The following is a 17,706-nucleotide window of genomic DNA, read 5'->3' as shown; positions in this document are numbered from 1 at the left end:
AACAACCCGAGCCCGGGACCCCCCAGCCCCGCCCTGGACCCACTGGGCGCCGCGGGAGCCCGCAGGTCGGGGGGGGGGGAATGACAGTGACGTGGGGAGACGTGGGGGAGGGGCGGGGGGCTGGGGGACACTGAGCGGGGGGGAGGGGCGGGGCAGGAGTAACAGCAGAGAATGGGGGTGGGGCACAGCCGGGGTGCGGGGAGACTGAGTCACGGGGGGCACAGCACACATGGGGGGGCGCAGGGGGGCGGGGAGCCAGGCCGGGGGCACTGACACGGGGGCTGGGGGCCGGTCGCTCTGGGGCAGGAGAAGGTCCCGGGGTCTGGCTCTGGAGCAGCCTGTTAATGTGGATTGACCCCAGGTTCCCCGGAGGGGGGGAAGGGTGTAAAAGGGAACGATTCTCTGCATTGGGTCTCACCCCCATGGGAGGGGCCTGGTTCCCCCCATGGCCCCTCCCCCTGCACAGCCTGGGACCCCCCCAAACACCATACAGGGAGCCGGAGCTCATGGAGAAAAGACAGACACCGACACACCCAGCACCAGCCCAGGACAGGGCTCCCCGGGTGTGTGGGGTCCAATCCCCCCCTCATACATCTGCTGTCTGCCTGGATGGGTCTCGCCAGGGCATATGGGGCTGATCCTCCCTGATACACCCAGCGCCTGCCCAGGCTCCCCGGGGTGAGCAGGGTCTGATTCCCCCAATGCACCCGTGACCAGGATGGGGCTCCCCAGGGCATGGGGGGTCTGAACCCCTTGATACACCCAGCGCCCGCCTGGCATGCGGATCCCTGGGCATGTTTGTGGGATCCAATCCAACCTCACAGATACACACAGCACCAAACTGGGACATGATCCGCAGGGTGTGTGGGGTCAGATCCCCACACCCAGATACACCCAGCACCTGCCCAGCACAGGGCTCCCCAGGGCTCTGGGTTCTGATCCCCCCCCAGATACACCCAGCGCCTGCCCAGGATGGAGCTTCCTGGGGCATGTGGGTCTGATCACCCCCCTCCCCCAGGATACACCCAGCGCCTGCCCAAGACGGGACTCCCAGGGCGCTGGGCAGTGCTTAATTTGTGCCAGGGCTGAGCCCCGGCCCCTCTTTCATTACAAATTAAGCCCCCGGGGCCCTGGGGTCTCTGCTCACCTGGGGGCTCTGTGCAATGAGCCAGGTGGGTTCTCAGCACCGTCAGTGTCACTAGCAGAGCCCCAGCCCAGCGGCTCCCAGCCCCCAGGATCCGTCCCGCCCCCATCGCTGCTCAGGAGGGAGAGATCTGGAAAGTCGTCGGGACCCCGCAGACTGAGACCTTCTCTGCCCAGCTCCGAGCACCAGACCCGGGACGCTGCCCACGGCCCCGGGGATTGGGCACCCCCAGCCCAGGGGCCAGGCAGCATCGGGTCTGGGCAGCATCATCCGTTGCCAGGCAGAGCCGGCCCCAGCAGGGCTCGGTTCCATACTTCTCCGTCGTGGGGGGCAGAGCAGGGTCTGGGGTTGGGCTGCAGGACTCGCCCGGCGCCTGCCATGGCCCTGGGTCAGCTGGAGAGCGGGGCCAGCCCAGGGACCAACCCCCCCAGAGCAGGGCCCCCAGCAATGGGACTGGGACCCTCCGTCCCCTTCCCCTGGTGCTTCGACCCTCTGCTGCGGGCTGGGGCAGGCCGGGTCTGTGGGGGGGTCTCTGGTTGTGGATAAATTTAGGCCCAGTGGAAGGTTCGGGGCTGGCCCCACAGGCAGAAGTTCTGAGCTTCCCCCACCTCCATGGGCCTGAGCTCTGCCCCCCAGGCACCCCACCAGAGCAGGGGCCTCAGTCTCCATGGGTCAGGCACAGCTCGGCCTCCCAGCTGCTCCCACCATCGATCTCCCTAAGGGGCATCTCTGGCCCCCCAGTCTCTGAGCCCCCCCCCTCCGCTGCATTCCCCCCCCCTCCCCCCCCCAGCTCCCGTGAGGCCCAGAGAAGTCAGTGACTGGCCCAGGGTCACACACTGTCTGTGGCAGGGCCGGGAATGACCCCAGCGCTCCTGGGTCCCAGGCTAGCCCCTCTCCCGCCCCTCCAGCGCCCGGCCCCTCCTGCCGGGGGCAGTGTGAACACCCCGCGCGTTAGCTGTGGGGGTGGGGGGACGGATGGCAGTGGGTTTGGGCAGGGGACACGGATCGACACACCCACACAGGGCCCTGGACAGACGCGGGGGGAGGGAGTTTGGTCACTAACAGCAGGTCGGAGCCGGTGCCAGCAGAGGGGAAAGGCCCCATGTCCCCGTCCTCACCTCCTCAGCCAGTCCGTCCCTGCTCTGGGGCCGCATGGGTGATGGGCCCGTGTCCCAGTCTTCCGTGGATGATGCCCCAAACCCCGTGTGTGGCCTGGTCTACACTTATCCCAGCAGATCTCTGTGGCTCAGGGGTGTGACCCCCCCCTCCCGCACTGGAGAGCTGGGCCGGCCAAGTCCCCCATCTGCACACAGCCGTGCTGCAGAGCAGGGTATCTGGGGGTGGCGTGAGCGCCGTGTGGGGAGACTCCACCCAGTGGCGCCGCGTCCACAATGGGGACAATCCCCCACCCCCCCTGGCGGCAGTGAATCCACATCAGGGACAACCCCCCCGGCCCTCCCCCAGCGGCGCCGTGTCCACATCAGGGACAACCCCCCACTGGCGGCGCCGTGTCCACACCAGGAGCAGGCATCTGGCCGGGAATGTGCCGTGTTGTCAGCCCCAAATGCTTTAAAATCCTGCGACGAGGTACAAATAGCAGCTGTGGGGTTTATTTGCCTTCTGCTCTTTGAGCCCCTCGGGTGCCCGGGGGTCACAGTTTGAAGCTCTCCCCACAGCCCCAAGGGCTGGACACTCACTTTTTCTCTGAGATCGAGGCTGGAATCGCCCCAGACCCACATGACTCCTGGAGCTGGGGCTTTAGGAAAACACAAGAATTGTCCTGAGACTCGTGACACAATCCTGAGAGCCGGGAACACTGAATTTCTCCGTCTCCTCTCGGCGAGGCTCCGCGCTGCTGCTCTGCCCGGTAACAGCCTGGTCGGCGCAGGGATTTCTGCCATTGGGTGCTGTGACGAAGTGGGACTGTTCTTAATGTTTCCTCTGAATAGTGTGGGGGTGACTCAGTTCCCCTATGAAGTTCTTAAGTATCTAGGGGGTGGGGTAAGGGTGTATGATCATTGCAGAGCCCTAGAGGGCAGGTGTGTGCAGGAGTCTGGACACAGAGAATGGCCGACACCCTGTTCCCTGGCAACTGATGGCCTGAGCTCTTCCGCCCTGCAAGGTGAGAGCTAAAGGGTTGGAGAACAAAGGAATCAGGTGACCTCCTGGCCCGGGAAAGGAACAAAGCCCAGAGGAGGAAGGGCTGGAGGGACTTTCAGTTTGGGGCTGGCTGGGACATGGAGCGAAGGGCAGACGTGGTTGTCTGGCTCACTGCCCCCCAAAATGGACCCAGCTGAGGGGTCCTGTTCTCTGCACCTGCAAGCTCTGTTTTAGACCATGTTCCTGTCATCTAATAAACCTCTGTTTTACTGGCTGGCTGAGAGTCAAGTCTGACTGCGAAGTTGGGGGGCAGGACCCTCTGGCTTCCCCAGGAGCCCTGTCTGAGCGGACTCGCTGGGGGAAGCGCACGGAGGGGCAGAGGATGCTGAATGCTCCGAGGTCAGACCCAGGAAGGTGGAAGCTGTGTGAGCTGTGTGTCCTGAAGACAGGCTGCTCACAGAAAGGCGACTGCCCCAGAGTCCTGACTGGCTTCATGGGGAGCAGTTCCAGAGCATCGCCCGGGGACTCCGTGACAACTGGTGGCAGCGGTGGGATGTACTGCACCCCGTGGATGGCGCTTCCTGCAGTAAGTGACTGGGGAGCAGTAAAACGAAGGGGGATTGACGAGGACCAGGCGTGCTGAAGGCTCAGAGAGGAGCGGTTTCAGGGGGCGGTAAACCCCTGGGAGTGTGTGACCAGCGAGAAGGACTGTGCAGTGATGGGGTCCCCCTGGGGACTGCAGTGAGCAGGCTCAGGGGTGGAGGAGCCTGCGGCTTGGCCCTGGGAGAGAGAAGGACTTTTGCAGTAACAGGGTTCCCCTGGGGATTGCAGCGAGCAGTCCAAGGGGCGGAGGAGTCTGCGGCTCGACCCTGGCAAAGAGGTGGTGACCTCGAAAAAGCTGGCATACTTGGGGTTCTTCCTGGAAACCGTGGGGAGCTGAGAGCACACAGGCCTGTGAGTCCACAACAACTTGGGAAGAGTAGAGTGATGGCCTGTCACCATCTCCTTAAGAAGGATATTGTAACCCTGGCAGAAAGAGAGGGTTGAGCATTGGAAAGTTCACCAAAGCAGAGTTAATCGTGCAGCTGCAGGAGGAGGACCGCTCTAGGAACAGATTCCTGACCCCAAATGGGGCGATAGCAGGATCTGGGAGCAGCTGGAGTGGTAGCCAGGCATCGCCAAGACTCCTGTCCCCGACCAGACGAGGGTCTTCACGATCGGGTTCCCCATCCGGGGATCGGAGATGCATGGGTTGGAGCTGAGTCCGAGAGAGCAAGAGGACTGTGAGAGACAGCGAGAGCCCGAGAAAGAGCTGCAGAAGCAGCAGCAGCATGAACTGGCGGTGGGGGAGCGGAGAGGCCTAGGGGACCTCCCAGGGGTGAGTGGGGATAGACCCCGGGGGGCCAGTTCCGCAGGGAACCTCGAGACTAAATTGCTGCCCCTGGTTAAGGAGTGGGGGGATGTGGATGCCCACCTCACTGCCTTTGAGCAGGCTGGAGATCTGAACCAGGGGGACCCTGCGGAAAAGCCCCGGTGTCTAGCTCCCTTCCTGGGTCCCAAGGCCGTAGACTCCGTCAGCCAGATGGATGGGGAGGCGGACGGGCTCCCACTCCTGGTCCCAACCTATATGTCTGTGTGGAGTTTCCTGGGGTCGGGCCCCTCGGACCCCCAGGGGGAGCGGAAGGTGATGGTCAATGGGGAGACGTTCCTGGGGTGGCGAGATCCTGGGACAGAGAGAACTGTTGTCAGGCCCTGGGTGGTGCAGCCTCAGATGCTGAGGGGCTGTGTGAGCTGGGTAAGGGTCCCAGGGATGAAGCCCCTCGCCCTGCCTACTGCCCAGATCCCTGTGCAGACCCAGGAGGGGTCAGGCTGGCTGGTTGTTGGGGTTCTCCGGGATATCGGCTGCGAGACCCTGTTGTGGGGTGACTGTGTCTCTTTGGGACAGGATCCAGACCCTGCTCCTGTAACTGCCAAGGGTTTGAATTTGAATCCAGGGAACCAATCGGTGGAGAGGGAAATGGTCAGTGAAAATGCAGATGACCTGGCTGGCAGCAGGGAGGAGCGGCTAGGCTCAGGCTACCTGCCTGCCTGTAACCAGACCCCTGGGGCTGGGTGGGACAGAGAGATGCTCCCTGCGCCCTTGCACACTGGAGAAGGGGCTCACGCTGGCTCTGATGCTGTGAGGAAAGCAGCGAGCTCGCTGCCTACCCTCACTGGGACAGCAAGGGCAGTGCTGAGCAAGGGGGAAGATAAGACCCCAGCTGAGTGGGGGGAGACACAGGCAGGGCAGGGGATCTGTGGGGAGTGGCAAGGTGTTGGTAAGGAAAGTCTGGATGAGCCTAGGCAGCCTTGTGAGCCGATGGCTGTGTCTAGTCAGCAGGGTGGGAAGGCGAGGAGAGTGGAAGATGAGTGTCCCTGGACCTTACCTGTTAGCTGGGTGGAGAATTGGGACAGGGAAGGAAATGTGCCTGTGTCTGTCAGGGGTATTGACTTGCCTATGGAGGGAGCTACCCTGATCTCCAAGCAGTTGTCTGTGACCAGCCTTGTGTGCTGGGACAAGGGGAATGAGATCCCAAGCTGTGTGCTTAGGAAAGGAGAAAGTGTGTCCGGCTCTTCTTTGTCTGTGGAGCAGACAGAAGGGGCCTTTCAGCCTGTGATGGTTGAGGATAGTGCAGTTGTCTCAGAGTTGGTTCTGGATTCAGCTAAAGCCCAGGAAGGGAAGGGTCCTAAGTTTGGGTCTGCTCAGGAGAATGGCCCTGTAACTAGGTCGCATCCAGTTAGTGTCTATGTAAAATCCCAGAGCCCAGACAATTCTGGTGCTTGTATTTTGCCTGTTGCTAGTGTTTTGTTGGGAAAGGGTGTTGCAACTCTGTCTAGTCAGGGTGAGATCCTAGCCAGGGCACAAGGAGAGCATGAAGGTGTGTGATTGTGTTACCTACTGAGGGTGTGGAAACCTGTAGCAAGAAGGAAAAGATTCCTGAACTTGTGTGTGGCAAAGGGAAGGAGAATGCTTCTGACCTTTTCTCTAGGAAGTCTGTCAGTTTGCCTGAAAGGGGATTGTGTAGGAATCCGCCGGATGGGCCAGAGGTAATTCTGGATGTAAGGGAGACCCAGAAAGGGTCTGTTGTTGCTCAGGAAAGTGTTCCTCTCGAGCAAGCCCTAGGTAAAGAGGGTAAGGGCAGAATTTCTGTGAGGGGTGAATTGTTGCATAGAAAAGCCCTAGGGAAAGGAATCCTCATGGAGTCTTTGCAAGCAGTTTACTGCCACTGAAGGGTGTGAAAGTGATTTAATCAAGAAAGTTTCAGTTCCTAACAATCAGAAATTTTCTGTTGTGAATGGATCCACTGACTGTCCTGTTGAAAGATCCAGTGTGGAGAGCCTTGAGAAGGTCTCAGATGAAGTGAAAGCTGTTAAGAAAGTTAAACCGTCCTATAACCAAGTGGCTGTGTTTGGCCAGCTTGATGGGGAGAAGACCCAATCCCAGTTTGAACCCCTGGGGTTTTGGGGTGGCCAAAGGGCACGGGCCGCATAAACCTTCCCACATGCGGCCTGTGAGTGCTATCGACCACCCCCGACCTAAGGGAGGGCGTGAAACTGGAAGGGCCTGGTGTAACTCCTACCAAGGAATGGGAGACATGCTGGGGCATCCATGGGAACGTTGGTGGCTTCGAACTTCCCCAGGTCACTGGCTAAAGTGACCCCGCTCAGTTCGATCTCGAAGGGGGGAGAGATGTGACGAAGTGGGACTGTTCTTAATGTTTCCTCTGAATAGTGTGGGGGTGACTCAGTTCCCCTATGAAGTTCTTAAGTATCTAGGGGGTGGGGTAAGGGTGTATGATCATTGCAGAGCCCTAGAGGGCAGGTGTGTGCAGGGGTCTGGACACAGAGAATGGCCGACACCCTGTTTCCTGGCAACTGATGGCCTGAGCTCTTCCACCCTGCAAGGTGAGAGCTAAAGGGTTGGAGAACAAAGGAATCAGGTGACCTCCTGGCCCGGGAAAGGAACAAAGCCCAGAGGAGGAAGGGCTGGAGGGACTTTCAGTTTGGGGCTGGCTGGGACATGGAGCGAAGGGCAGACGTGGTTGTCTGGCTCACTGCCCCCCAAAATGGACCCAGCTGAGGGGTCCTGTTCTCTGCACCTGCAAGCTCTGTTTTAGACCATGTTCCTGTCTTCTAATAAACCTTCTGTTTTACTGGCTGGCTGAGAGTCAAGTCTGACTGCGAAGTTGGGGTGCAGGACCCTCTGGCTTCCCCAGGAGCCCTGCCTGAGCGGACTCGCTGGGGGAAGCGCACGGAGGGGCAGAGGATGCTGAATGCTCCGAGGTCAGACCCAGGAAGGTGGAAGCTGTGTGAGCTGTGTGTCCTGAAGACAGGCTGCTCACAGAAAGGCGACTGCCCCAGAGTCCTGACTGGCTTCATGGGGAGCAGTTCCAGAGCATCGCCCGGGGACTCCGTGACAGGTGCGGGCCCCTGGGCCGGGCTCCCCTGGCCAATGCCGGGCACTGCCCCCCAGCCCTGCCCCCCCCCCCCGAGTGTGACATGTGCCCCCCCCCGGCCCCCTAGCACTGCCGGCCCCGCGCCCAGCCCAGTGTCTGGGGAGAGGAGATGGGCGCAGGACGGGGCGTCCCCATGGCCCTGCTCACCCTGCTGGCCCTGCCGGGCGCCGGGGCGGTGACAGGTACGGGCGGGGCAGGGGCTGTGACGCCTGGGCCTGGGGGGGGCAGCTTGACCCCCATTGCTCCCGACTTCCACCCCCAGGGAGGGGACAATGGGGCGCTGAGGGGTATGGGGGTCTCGTCCCATAGTAGGGAGGGGACGGAGTGGGCAGGGAGGGATGGGGGGGCTAATCTGGATGGGGTGGAAGGTGGGGGGTCTCACCCCTGTGTCAGGGAGCGGGGAGGGGAAGCCGGCACGGGGGCGGCAGAGGGATCGTGGGGAAGTCGCTGTGGTTTAGGTATGACACAGCCCTGCCCTAGGGGTACAGCCCCCCATTCCACACAGGGGAGATGGGGGAACGTTCCCCAAAGGGTCACTCCAGGGCCAGACCCTGCTGAGCAGTGAGAGCGTCTGTGCAGAGCAGGGAGCCCCTGGCCCTGCTCCCTGGCCTGTCCGCATTGTCCCCCCAGGACTCAGACCCACGGGGGGCTCTGTGGGGCACTGTCTCTCCTTGGCTAGTGGTGGCGGGTTCCCTGCTTGCAATTGCTGGGTGAGATCCTGCCGGGTGAGCTGGGATCCCTAGGACAGTGGCTCTCAAACTTTTGTACGGGTGGCCCCTTTCACACGGCAAGCTTCTGAGTGCGACCCCCCTTATAGATTAAAAATGTTTGTTTAGATATTTAACATCATTATAAATGCTAGAGGCAAAGTGGAGTTTGGGGTGGAGGTTGAGAGTTCGTGACCCCCCATGTAATAAGCTCGTGACACCCTGAGGGGTCCCGACCCCCAGTTTGAAAACCCCTGCCCTGGGATGTGGGTGCTGAAGTCCCTTGGGCCCTGGGGAATCCCAGCCTCAGCCCTGAGCCAGCTTTAATGTCTCTGGCTGGGGAGTTCCCGGGCTCCCAGCGACTGGCCCCAGGGTGTGAGTGTCAGGGGCCAGGGATTGAAATCGCCCCGAGAACCAGGTCATGGCTATGGCGGGACACAGAACGAGCCCCATGGACAGACGGGAGAATGAAATGTCCTGCAGCCGCAGCCCCAGCCCCAGCCCCAGCCCCCAACGCCCCCAGGAGCCGGTTTGGGCTGGGTCCCGTCCCCACTTACCAGCTGAGCCGGGTTTGGTCTGGTCACTGCTTGGCTGGGAGACATGAATGGAAACCAGAGAACTGAGCAGGGGTCAGTAGGGGGGTGTCACGGAGTCCCTGGGCGATGCTCGGGAACTGCTCCCTGCGAAGCCAGGCAGGACTCTGGGGAAGTCTCCTCTCTGGGAGCAGCCTGTCTGCAGGACACACAGCTCACCCGGCTCCACCTTCCTGGGTCTGACCTCGGAGCATTCAGCCTCCTCTGCCTCTCCGTGCGCTTCCCCCAGCGAGTCCGCCCAGGCGGGGTCCTGGGGAAGCCAGAGGGTCCTGCCCCCCAACTCCGCAGTCAGACGGGACTCTCAGCCCGCCGGGGAAACAGAAGGTTTATTAGACGACAGGAACATGGTCTAACACAGAGCTTTCAGGTGCAGAGAACAGGACCCCTCAGCCGGGTCCATTTTGGGGGGCAGTGAGCCAGACAACCATGGCTGCCCTTCACTCCATGTCCCCAGCCAGCCTCAAACTGAAACTCTCTCCAGCTCCTCCTCCTCTGGGCTTTGTCCCTTTCCCGGGCCAGGAGGGCACCTGATTCCTTTGTTCTCCAACCCTTTAGCTCTCACCTTGCAGGGGGGAAGGGCCCAGGCCATCAGGTGCCAGGAAACAGGGTGTCGGCCATTGTCTGTGTCCAGACCCCTGCAAACACCTGCCCTCTAGGGCTCTGCAAGGATCATACCCCCTTACCCCACCCCCTAGATACTTAAGAACTGCCTAGGGAAAACTGAGGCACCCCCACACTATTCAGAGGAAACATTAAGAACAGTCCCACTTCGTCACAGGGGGTCTCTGCTCTCTCAGTCCTTGCACTGGGGCAGCCCTAGGGGGCTTGTGCTGGGGGGACTGGGGCAGGGGCGCTCTCCCCTCGCAGTCAGTGCTGGCCCCATTGCACCCAGCAATGCTGGGGGGCGCCGTGCTCCACGCACCTGCCCCCCCCAACACCGGGGAGTCCTAGTGCAAATGTCACAGCCCGGGAGCTGGGGGGCTGCGCTGTTGGGGGAAGCGCTGAGACCCCCTCCCCTGGGCGGGGGATCAGCCCCCCAGGTGGCCGGTGCTGACGCCCGTCTCCCTGCAGCGGAGAACATGCTCTCCCAGGTGGCCTTCTACCAGCGCACGGACCCGGCCCAGCAGGAGGCCGGGGAGTTCATGTTCGAGTTCGACCAGGACGAGATCTTCCACGTGGACCTGGAGAGGAAGGAGACCGTCTGGCGCCTGCCCGACTTCGGCAAGTTCACCAGCTTCGAGGCGCAGGGCGCCCTGGGCAACATCGCCGTGCTGAAGAAGAACATGGAGATCATGATCCAGAGGTCAAACCGCACGCGGGCCCAGAACGGTACGGGGGGGCACCTTCCCCTCCAGGGGCCTGAGCCCTCCCGCCCCCTTCCCTGCCAGGGGCCTGGCCCCTTCCCCGCTTCCCCGGATCCCTCTCCCCACCTTCCTGAGCAGAGACCCCTCCCATCTCTCCCCTACCTTCCCCTCCTCGCACACCCACCCGGGCCTGATACCAGACCCCACCAGAGATTGAGAGTCTCCTCCCAGCTCCCCCCACAGCCCCTGGAGGGCTCCGGGGAGCCAGTCAGCCGGGCCAAGGCTGTGCAGGGCAGGGGGCCCAGGCAGTTCACACCTTCTGTCACGGTGTCCCTGGGCAATGCTCTGGAACTGCTCCCCATGAAGCCAGTCAGGACTCTGGGGAAGTCTCCTTTCTGGGAGCAGACTGTCTGCAGGACACAAAGCTCACACAGCTTCCACCTTCCTGGGTCTGACCTCGGAGCATTCAGCATCCTCTGCCCCTCCGTGCGCTTCCCCCAGCGAGTCCGCCCAGGCGGGGTCCTGGGGAAGCCAGAGGGTCCTGCCCCCCAACTCCGCAGTCAGACGTGACTCTCAGCCAGCCAGTAAAACAGAGATTTATTACACGGCAGGAACATGGTCTAACACAGAGCTTGTAGGTGCAGAGAACAGGACCCCTCAGCTGGGTCCATTTTTGGGGGCAGTGAGCCAGACAACCCCATCTGCCCTTCACTCCATGTCCCGGCCAGCCCCAAACTGAAACTCCCCCCAGCCCCTGCTCCTCTGGCCTTTGTTCCTTGGAGGGGGGAAGGGCCCAGGCCATCAGTTGCCAGGAAACAGGGTGTCGGCCATTGTCTGTGTCCAGACCCCTGCACACACCTGCCCTCTAGGGCTCTGCAATGATCATACACCCTTACCCCACCCCCTAGATACTTAAGAACTGCCTAGGGGAAACTGAGGCACCCCCAAACTATTCAGAGGAAACATTAAGAACAGTCCCACTTCGTCACATCTCTCCCCCCTTCAAGATCGAACTGAGCGGGGTCACTTTAGCAGGTGACCTGGGAAAGTTCGAACCCACCAACGTTCCCATGGATGCCTCAGCATCTCTCCCATTCCTTGGTAGGAGTTACACCAGGCCCTTCCAGTTTCACGCCCTCCCTTAGGTCGGGGGTGTTCGATAGCACTTGCAGGCCACATGTGGGAAGGTTTATGCGGCCTGTTCCCTTTGGCCACCCCAAAACCCCCCGGGGTCAAAGTGGGATCGGGTCTTCTCCCAGTGCTCCAATCTGGAGGGCTGCAATTCGGGCTCTCTTGGTTAAGAGCCCCCATCTTGACCTGGGCCACAAACTGTTCACTTACAGAACTAGCATGGAGACATTCCTTTCTCAACAACTGTGTCTCCCCAACAAGCTGGCCAAACACAGCCACTTGGTTACAGGACGGTTTACCTTTCTTAACAGCTTTCACTTCATCTGAGATCTTCTCAAAACTCTCCACACTGAATCTTTCAACAGGACAGTCAGTGGATCCATTCACAACAGAAAATTTCTGGCTGTTAGGAACAGAGACTTTCTTGATTAAATCACTTTCACACCCTTCAGTTGCAGTAAACTGCTTGCAAAGACTCCGTGAGGATTCCTTTCCGGAGGGCTTTTCTATGCAACAATTCACCCCTCCCAGAAATTCTGCCCTTACCCTCTTCACCGAGGGCTTGCTCTAGAGGAACACTTTCCTGAGCAACTACAGACTCTTTCTGGGTCTCCCTTACATCCAGAATTACCTCTGGCCCATCCGGCGGATTCCTACACAATCCCCTTCCAGGCAAACTTACAGACTTCCTAGATAAAAGGTCAGAAATATTCTCCTTCCCTTTGCCACACACTAGCAACAGGCAAAATACAAGCACCAGAATTGTCTGGGCTCTGGGATTTTACATAGACACTAACTGGATGCGACCTAGTTACAGGGCCATTCTCCCGAGCAGACACAAACTTAGGACCCTTCCCTTCCTGGGCTTTAGCTGAATCCAGAACCAACTCTGAGACAACTGCACGACCCTCAACCGTCACAGGCTGAAAGGCCCCTTCTGTCTGCTCCACAGACAAAGAAGAGCCGGACACACTTTCTCCTTTCCCAGACACCCAGCTTGGGATCTCATTCCTCTTGTCCCAGCACGCAAGGCTGGTCACAGACAACTGCTTGGAGATCAGGGTAGCTCCCTCCACAGGCAAGTCAATACCCCTGACAGACACAGGCACGTTTCCTTCACTGTCACAATTCTCCACCCAGCTAACAGGTAAGGTCCAGGGACACTCATCTTCCACTCTCCTCGCCTTCCCACCCTGCTGACTAGACACAGCCATCGGCTCACAAGGCTGCCTAGGCTCATCCAGACTTTCCTTACCCAGCACCTTGCCACTCCCCACAGATCCCCTGCCCTGCCTGTGTCTCCCCCCACTCAGCTGGGGTCTCAGCTCCCCCTGTGCTCAGCGCTGCCCTTGCTGTCCCAGTGGGGGCAGGCAGCGAGCTCCCTGCTTTCCTCACAGCATCAGAGCCAGCGTGAGCCCCTTCTCCAGTGTGCAAGGGCGCAGGGAGCATCTCTCTGTCCCACCCAGCCCCAGGGGTCTGGTTACAGGCAGGCAGGTAGCCTGAGCCTAGCCGCTCCTCCCCCCTGCCAGCCAGGTCATCTGCATTTTCACTGACCATTTCCCTCTCCACCGATTGGTTCCCTGGATTCAAATTCAAACCCTTGGCAGTTACAGGAGCAGGGCCTGGATCCTGTCCCAAAGAGACACAGTCCCCCCCCCAACAGGGTCTCGAAACCGATATCCCGGAGAACCCCAACGATCAGCCAGCCCGACACCTCCTGGGTCTGCACAGGGATCTGGGCCATAGGCAGGGCGAGGGGCTTCATCCCTGGGACCCTCACCCAGCTCACCCAGCCCCTCAGCATCTGAGGCTGCACCACCCAGGGCCTGACAACAGTTCTCTCTGTCCCAGGATCTCGCCACCCCAGGAATGTCTCCCCATTGACCGTCACCTTCCGCTCCCACTGGGGGTCCGAGGGGCCTGGCCCCAGGAAACTCCACCCAGACATATAGGTTGGGGTCAGGAGTGGGAGCCTGTCCACCTCCCCACCCATCTGGCTGACAGAGTCTATGGCCTTGGGACCCAGCAAGGGAGCTAGACACCGGGGCTTTTCCGCAGGGTCCCCCTGGTTCAAATCTCCAGCCTGCTCAAAGGCAGTGGGGTGGCATCCACATCCCCCCCCTCCTTAACTAGGGGCAGCAATTTAGTCTCGAGGGTCCCTGTGGAACTGGCCCCCTGGGGTCTATCCCCACTCACCCCTGGGGGGTCCCCTAGGCCTCTCCGCTCCCCCATCGCCAGTTCATGCAGCTGCTGCTTCTGCAGCTCTTTCTCGGGCTCTCGCTGTCTCTCACAGTCCTCTTGCTCTCTCGGACTCAGCTCCAATCCCGTCCGTCTCCGATCCCCCGATGGGGAACCCGATCGTGAAGACCCTCGTCTGGTCGGGGATAGGAGTCTTGGGGATGCCTGGCTCCTACTCCAGCTGCTCCCAGATCCTGCTATAGCCCCATTTGGGGTCAGGAATCTGTTCCTTAGAGCGGTCATCCTCCTCCAGCTGCACGATGAACTGTGCTTTGGTGAACTTTCCAATGCTCAACCCTCTCTTTCTGCACAGGGTTACAATGTCCTTCTTCAGGAGACGGTGACAGGCCGTCACTCCGCTCTTCCCAAGTTGTTGTGGACTCACAGGCCTGTGTGCTCTCAGCTCCCCACGGTTTCCAGGGAGAACCCCTAGTGTGCCAGCCCTTCTCGAGGTCACCACCTCTTTGCCAGGTCGAGCTGCAGACTCCTCCGCCCTGGGACCGCTCGCTGCAATCCCCCGGGGGACCCTGTTACTGCAAAAGTCCTTCTCTCTGGTCACACACTTCCAGGAGTTAACCGCCCCCTGAAACCGTCTCTCTCTGAATCTTCAGCACGCCCGGTCCCCGTCAATCCCCCTTCGTTTTACTGCTCCCCAGTCACTTACTACAGGAAGCGCCGTCCACGGGGTGCAGTAGATCCCACCGCTACCACCAGTTGTCACGGAGTCCCCGGGCGATGCTCTGGAACTGCTCCCCATGAAGCCAGTCAGGACTCTGGGGCAGTCGCCTTTCTGTGAGCAGCCTGTCTGCAGGACACACAGCTCACACAGCTTCCACCTTCCTGGGTCTGACCTCGGAGCATTCAGCATCCTCTGCCCCTCTGTGCGCTTCCCACAGCGAGTCCGCTCAGGCGGGGCTCCTGGAGAAGCCAGAGGGTCCTGCACCCCAGCTTCGCAGTCAGACGTGACTCTCAGCCAGCCAGGAAAACAGAAGGTTTATTAGACGACAGGAACATGGTCTAACACAGAGCTTGTAGGTGCAGAGAACAGGACCCCTCAGCTGGGTCCATTTTGGGGGGCAGTGAGCCAGACAACCACGTCTGCACTTCAATCCTCCTCCCCAACCAGCCCAAACTGAAACTCCCTCCAGCCCCTCCTCCTCTGGGCTTTGTCCCTTTCCCGGGCCAGGAGGTCACCGGATTCCTTTGTTCTCCAACCCTTTAGCTCTCACCTTGCAGGGGGGAAGGGCCCAGGCCATCAGTTGCCCTGAAAGAGGGTGTCGGCCATTCTTTGTGTCCATACCCCTGCACACACCTGCCCTCTAGGGCTCTGCAATGATCATACACCCTTACCCCACCCCCTAGATACTTAAGAACTGCCTAGGGGAAACTGAGGCACTCCCACAATATTCAGAGGAAACATTAAGAACAGTCCCACTTCGTCACACCCTCCAGGCTGGTGGCCCAGGGCATCTCTTTGCCAAGGGCTGTTCCTTCCTGTGCCCAGCCCCAGGCCCTGCCCCTGAGGGATTCTCTCGCCGGCCCCTGGTGCCCCATGAGCAGTCAGGGCAGGGAGCTGGGATGGCCCCGGTGACACCCCCACAGTCCTGGGGAGAGACCCCTGAGCTGGAGCGTGAGCACCAGGGACTGGCTGGCTCGGGGGGCAGGGAATGGGGCACGGGGCCTTTCCCCTCTAGGGGGTGCTGGCTCCAATCTGGTCCCAGGGCTGGGACTGGCTGGCTATGGGGCAGGCAATAGGACCCACTCACCCCTGTCTCCCCAGTGCCCCCTGAGGTGACCGTGTTCCCCGAAGACCCCGTGGAGCTGGGGGAGCCCAACGTCCTGATCTGCTTCGTGGACAAGTTCTCCCCACCCGTGCTCAGCATGACGTGGCTGAAGAACGGGCAGGAGGTGACGGGGGGCGTCTCTGAGACCGACTTCTACCCCCGCCAGGACAACTCCTTCCGCAAGTTCTCCTACCTGCCCTTCCTCCCCAGCCAGGGCGACTTCTACGACTGCCGGGTGGAGCACTGGGGGCTGCCCGAGCCCTTCACGAAGCACTGGGGTAAGGCTGGGGTGCCCGGGGACCCCGCTGGGCACAGTGCTGGGAGCCAGGATGCCTGGGTTCTGTCCTGGCTCTGGGAGGGGAGTGGGGGCTAGTGGGTCAGAGAGGGGGCAGGGCTGGGAGCCAGGACTCCTGGGTTCTATCCCAGCTCTGGAAGGGAAGGTTGAGAACAGCCCCCCTCACTCCGTGCCCTGTCCCTCTCCCCCTCTCTCCAGAAGTCCAGGTGCCCACCCCCGTCCCCGAGACCACCGAGACCCTGGTGTGCGCCCTGGGCCTGGCCGTGGGCATCATCGGCATCATCGCGGGCACTATCCTCATCATCAAGGGCATGAAGATGAACGCCGCCCGCAACCCGCGGGGCCCCTTGTGAGTAGCCGCTGCCCGGGGAGGGCTCCTGCTGCACCCGCAGCCCCTGGGCCCACACGGCACTCCCCGGGGAGACCCCCACCTGTTGTGTGTCCCCCAGCCAGCCACAGCCCCATAGCCCATCCAGCACCCACTGGGGAGACTCTCCACACCCGCTGTGCTCCTCCCAGCCAGCACCCCCCTGTGTCACAGGGAAACTCCTTGGCAGTGCTGCGAAGTGGCCCCGATCCCTGCCAGCTTCGTGTTGGGGCCCAGAGCTCCTGGTAACTGACCCTCTTTGCCTTTCAGATAAACGCAGGGAGGAGCCGGCGCCCCTGAATCCCCCAGGTGCCTTCGTGAGACCGACTCACACTGCCCCCCCCCCCACGCTGTCCCCAGTGTCCCTGCTCCGTGCCCGTTGGTGCCAGCTGCTGTACCCCGACCCCGTAACCGTGACAAGCCAACCCGCTAGAGACTCACCGGGGAGCCGGCCCGTCGGACTTCCCTCACCCACCACGCTGCCGGGCTTGGGAGGGGGCACCTATCCAGGGAGAGGGCTGCTGCCCCGTGGGGCTGGGAATGGGGATCGCCCCTCGTCGGGGGCAGCAGGGCCCACGGGGCTGATCCAAACCCCATTGCCGTCGTGGGGAAGGTTTCTCTTGACTCCAGTGGGTGCTGGATTGGGCCCCGAGCCCGGCCCCTGTTGGCCAGAGGCTGCTGTCAGGCACCCCAGGTAAAGCCCCTCCAGCCATTACCCAGCAGGCTTTGGGCCAGATTCGGCCATTCCCGGTCAATGGGGTCCCTGTGGGATGGGATCAGGCCCATGGCTGGGGGTGGGGCAGCCCCAGCGCCCGGCTAAAGGCCCCATGGCACCCGTGTGCTGCTCCCCCGGGTCCAAGGGCCCAGCGTGGGGTCTGTGTGGGAAGGGCCCAGTCCCTGTATAGCCCCCGCCCCATGTGTGTCCACAGCCCGGCCGCCCCCCATCTCGCTCTGCAGCTTTGCGAACAGCCATAAAATGGGTTTTGGGGACGTTTTTTATCATGATTTTAAATCTGGTCAGTCTGGGCCGTGCCCGCGGCAGCCTGTGTTAGCCCAGCCCAGCCGCAGTCGGTCCAGGAGCCCCGGGTTATAGCGGGAGTTAAGGGCGTTTGGTAGAAGGGCTAAGGAAGGGGCCAGGACTCCTGGGTTCAGTCCCAGCTCTGGGCGGGGAGTGGGGGCTAGTGGGGGAGAACTGGGAGTCAGGATTCCGGGGGTCGATTCCCGTTGCTGACACGGACTTGCTGCGAGTTGTGACGCACCCTATGCCTGTTTCCCCTTGTGTGACAAATGGCCAGTCTCCTCCTGCCATGGTGGTGGGGGCTCTGGGGCTGAGGGATGGTCCCTGAAGAGCCTTGAGATCGTCCCATGTCCAGGAGCCCTGGAGAAGGGCAGGACTCATGGGCCAGGGTCCCCCAGGACTGAACCCCGCAGGGCGAGCGGCTGCAGAGAGATGCTGGCCTGTCTGGGTGCTGCGGTGACGTCCCCCAGGCTGGGGTCACGGTGACGCGAAAGGCAGATCCCCCCCACCCCAAACACGGCACTGAGCC

At 61.3% G+C, this 17,706-nt stretch overlaps 2 protein-coding genes across 8 annotated transcripts in view; one reads left to right on the top strand and one right to left on the bottom strand.

The window, feature by feature from the left end:
* Positions 1–17,706, bottom strand: part of LOC114018492 (HLA class II histocompatibility antigen, DR beta 5 chain) — a 161,702-nt gene that overhangs the window by 41,189 nt on the left and 102,807 nt on the right. Inside the window, exon 1 of one of the 5 annotated variants that reach the window (XM_037913758.2) lies at positions 1,148–1,359. The exons of 3 other annotated variants lie outside the window; for them this stretch is intronic. In XM_037913758.2, coding sequence (XP_037769686.1) covers positions 1,148–1,253 — 106 coding nt within the window. In that variant the 5' untranslated portion in view covers positions 1,254–1,359. Of the gene's footprint in view, positions 1–1,147; positions 1,360–17,706 lie in introns of those variants that run through there. One more of the 5 variants, XM_037913763.2, reaches the window with a different exon arrangement.
* Positions 2,867–17,149, top strand: LOC102935774 (HLA class II histocompatibility antigen, DR alpha chain-like). 3 transcript variants are annotated; one of them, XM_037913749.1, is made up of 5 exons: positions 2,867–3,011; positions 10,112–10,369; positions 15,494–15,775; positions 15,991–16,141; positions 16,430–17,149. In XM_037913749.1, exons 1-5 carry the CDS (start codon positions 2,882–2,884, stop codon positions 16,431–16,433), a joined length of 825 nt encoding a protein of 274 aa, XP_037769677.1. In that variant the 5' UTR covers positions 2,867–2,881; the 3' UTR covers positions 16,434–17,149. The 3 variants fall into 3 exon arrangements, with proteins under 3 accessions (XP_037769677.1, XP_037769682.1, XP_037769683.1); XM_037913754.1 differs by lacking the exon at positions 2,867–3,011 and adding an exon at positions 7,813–7,922; XM_037913755.1 differs by lacking the exons at positions 2,867–3,011; positions 16,430–17,149 and adding an exon at positions 7,813–7,922 and having other exon boundaries at positions 15,991–16,145.

This window comes from Chelonia mydas, chromosome 14, assembly GCF_015237465.2.
Source record: "Chelonia mydas isolate rCheMyd1 chromosome 14, rCheMyd1.pri.v2, whole genome shotgun sequence".
In the NCBI taxonomy this organism is placed as follows: Eukaryota; Metazoa; Chordata; order Testudines; family Cheloniidae; genus Chelonia; species Chelonia mydas.
This window is presented reverse-complemented; position numbering and strand designations above follow the sequence as displayed.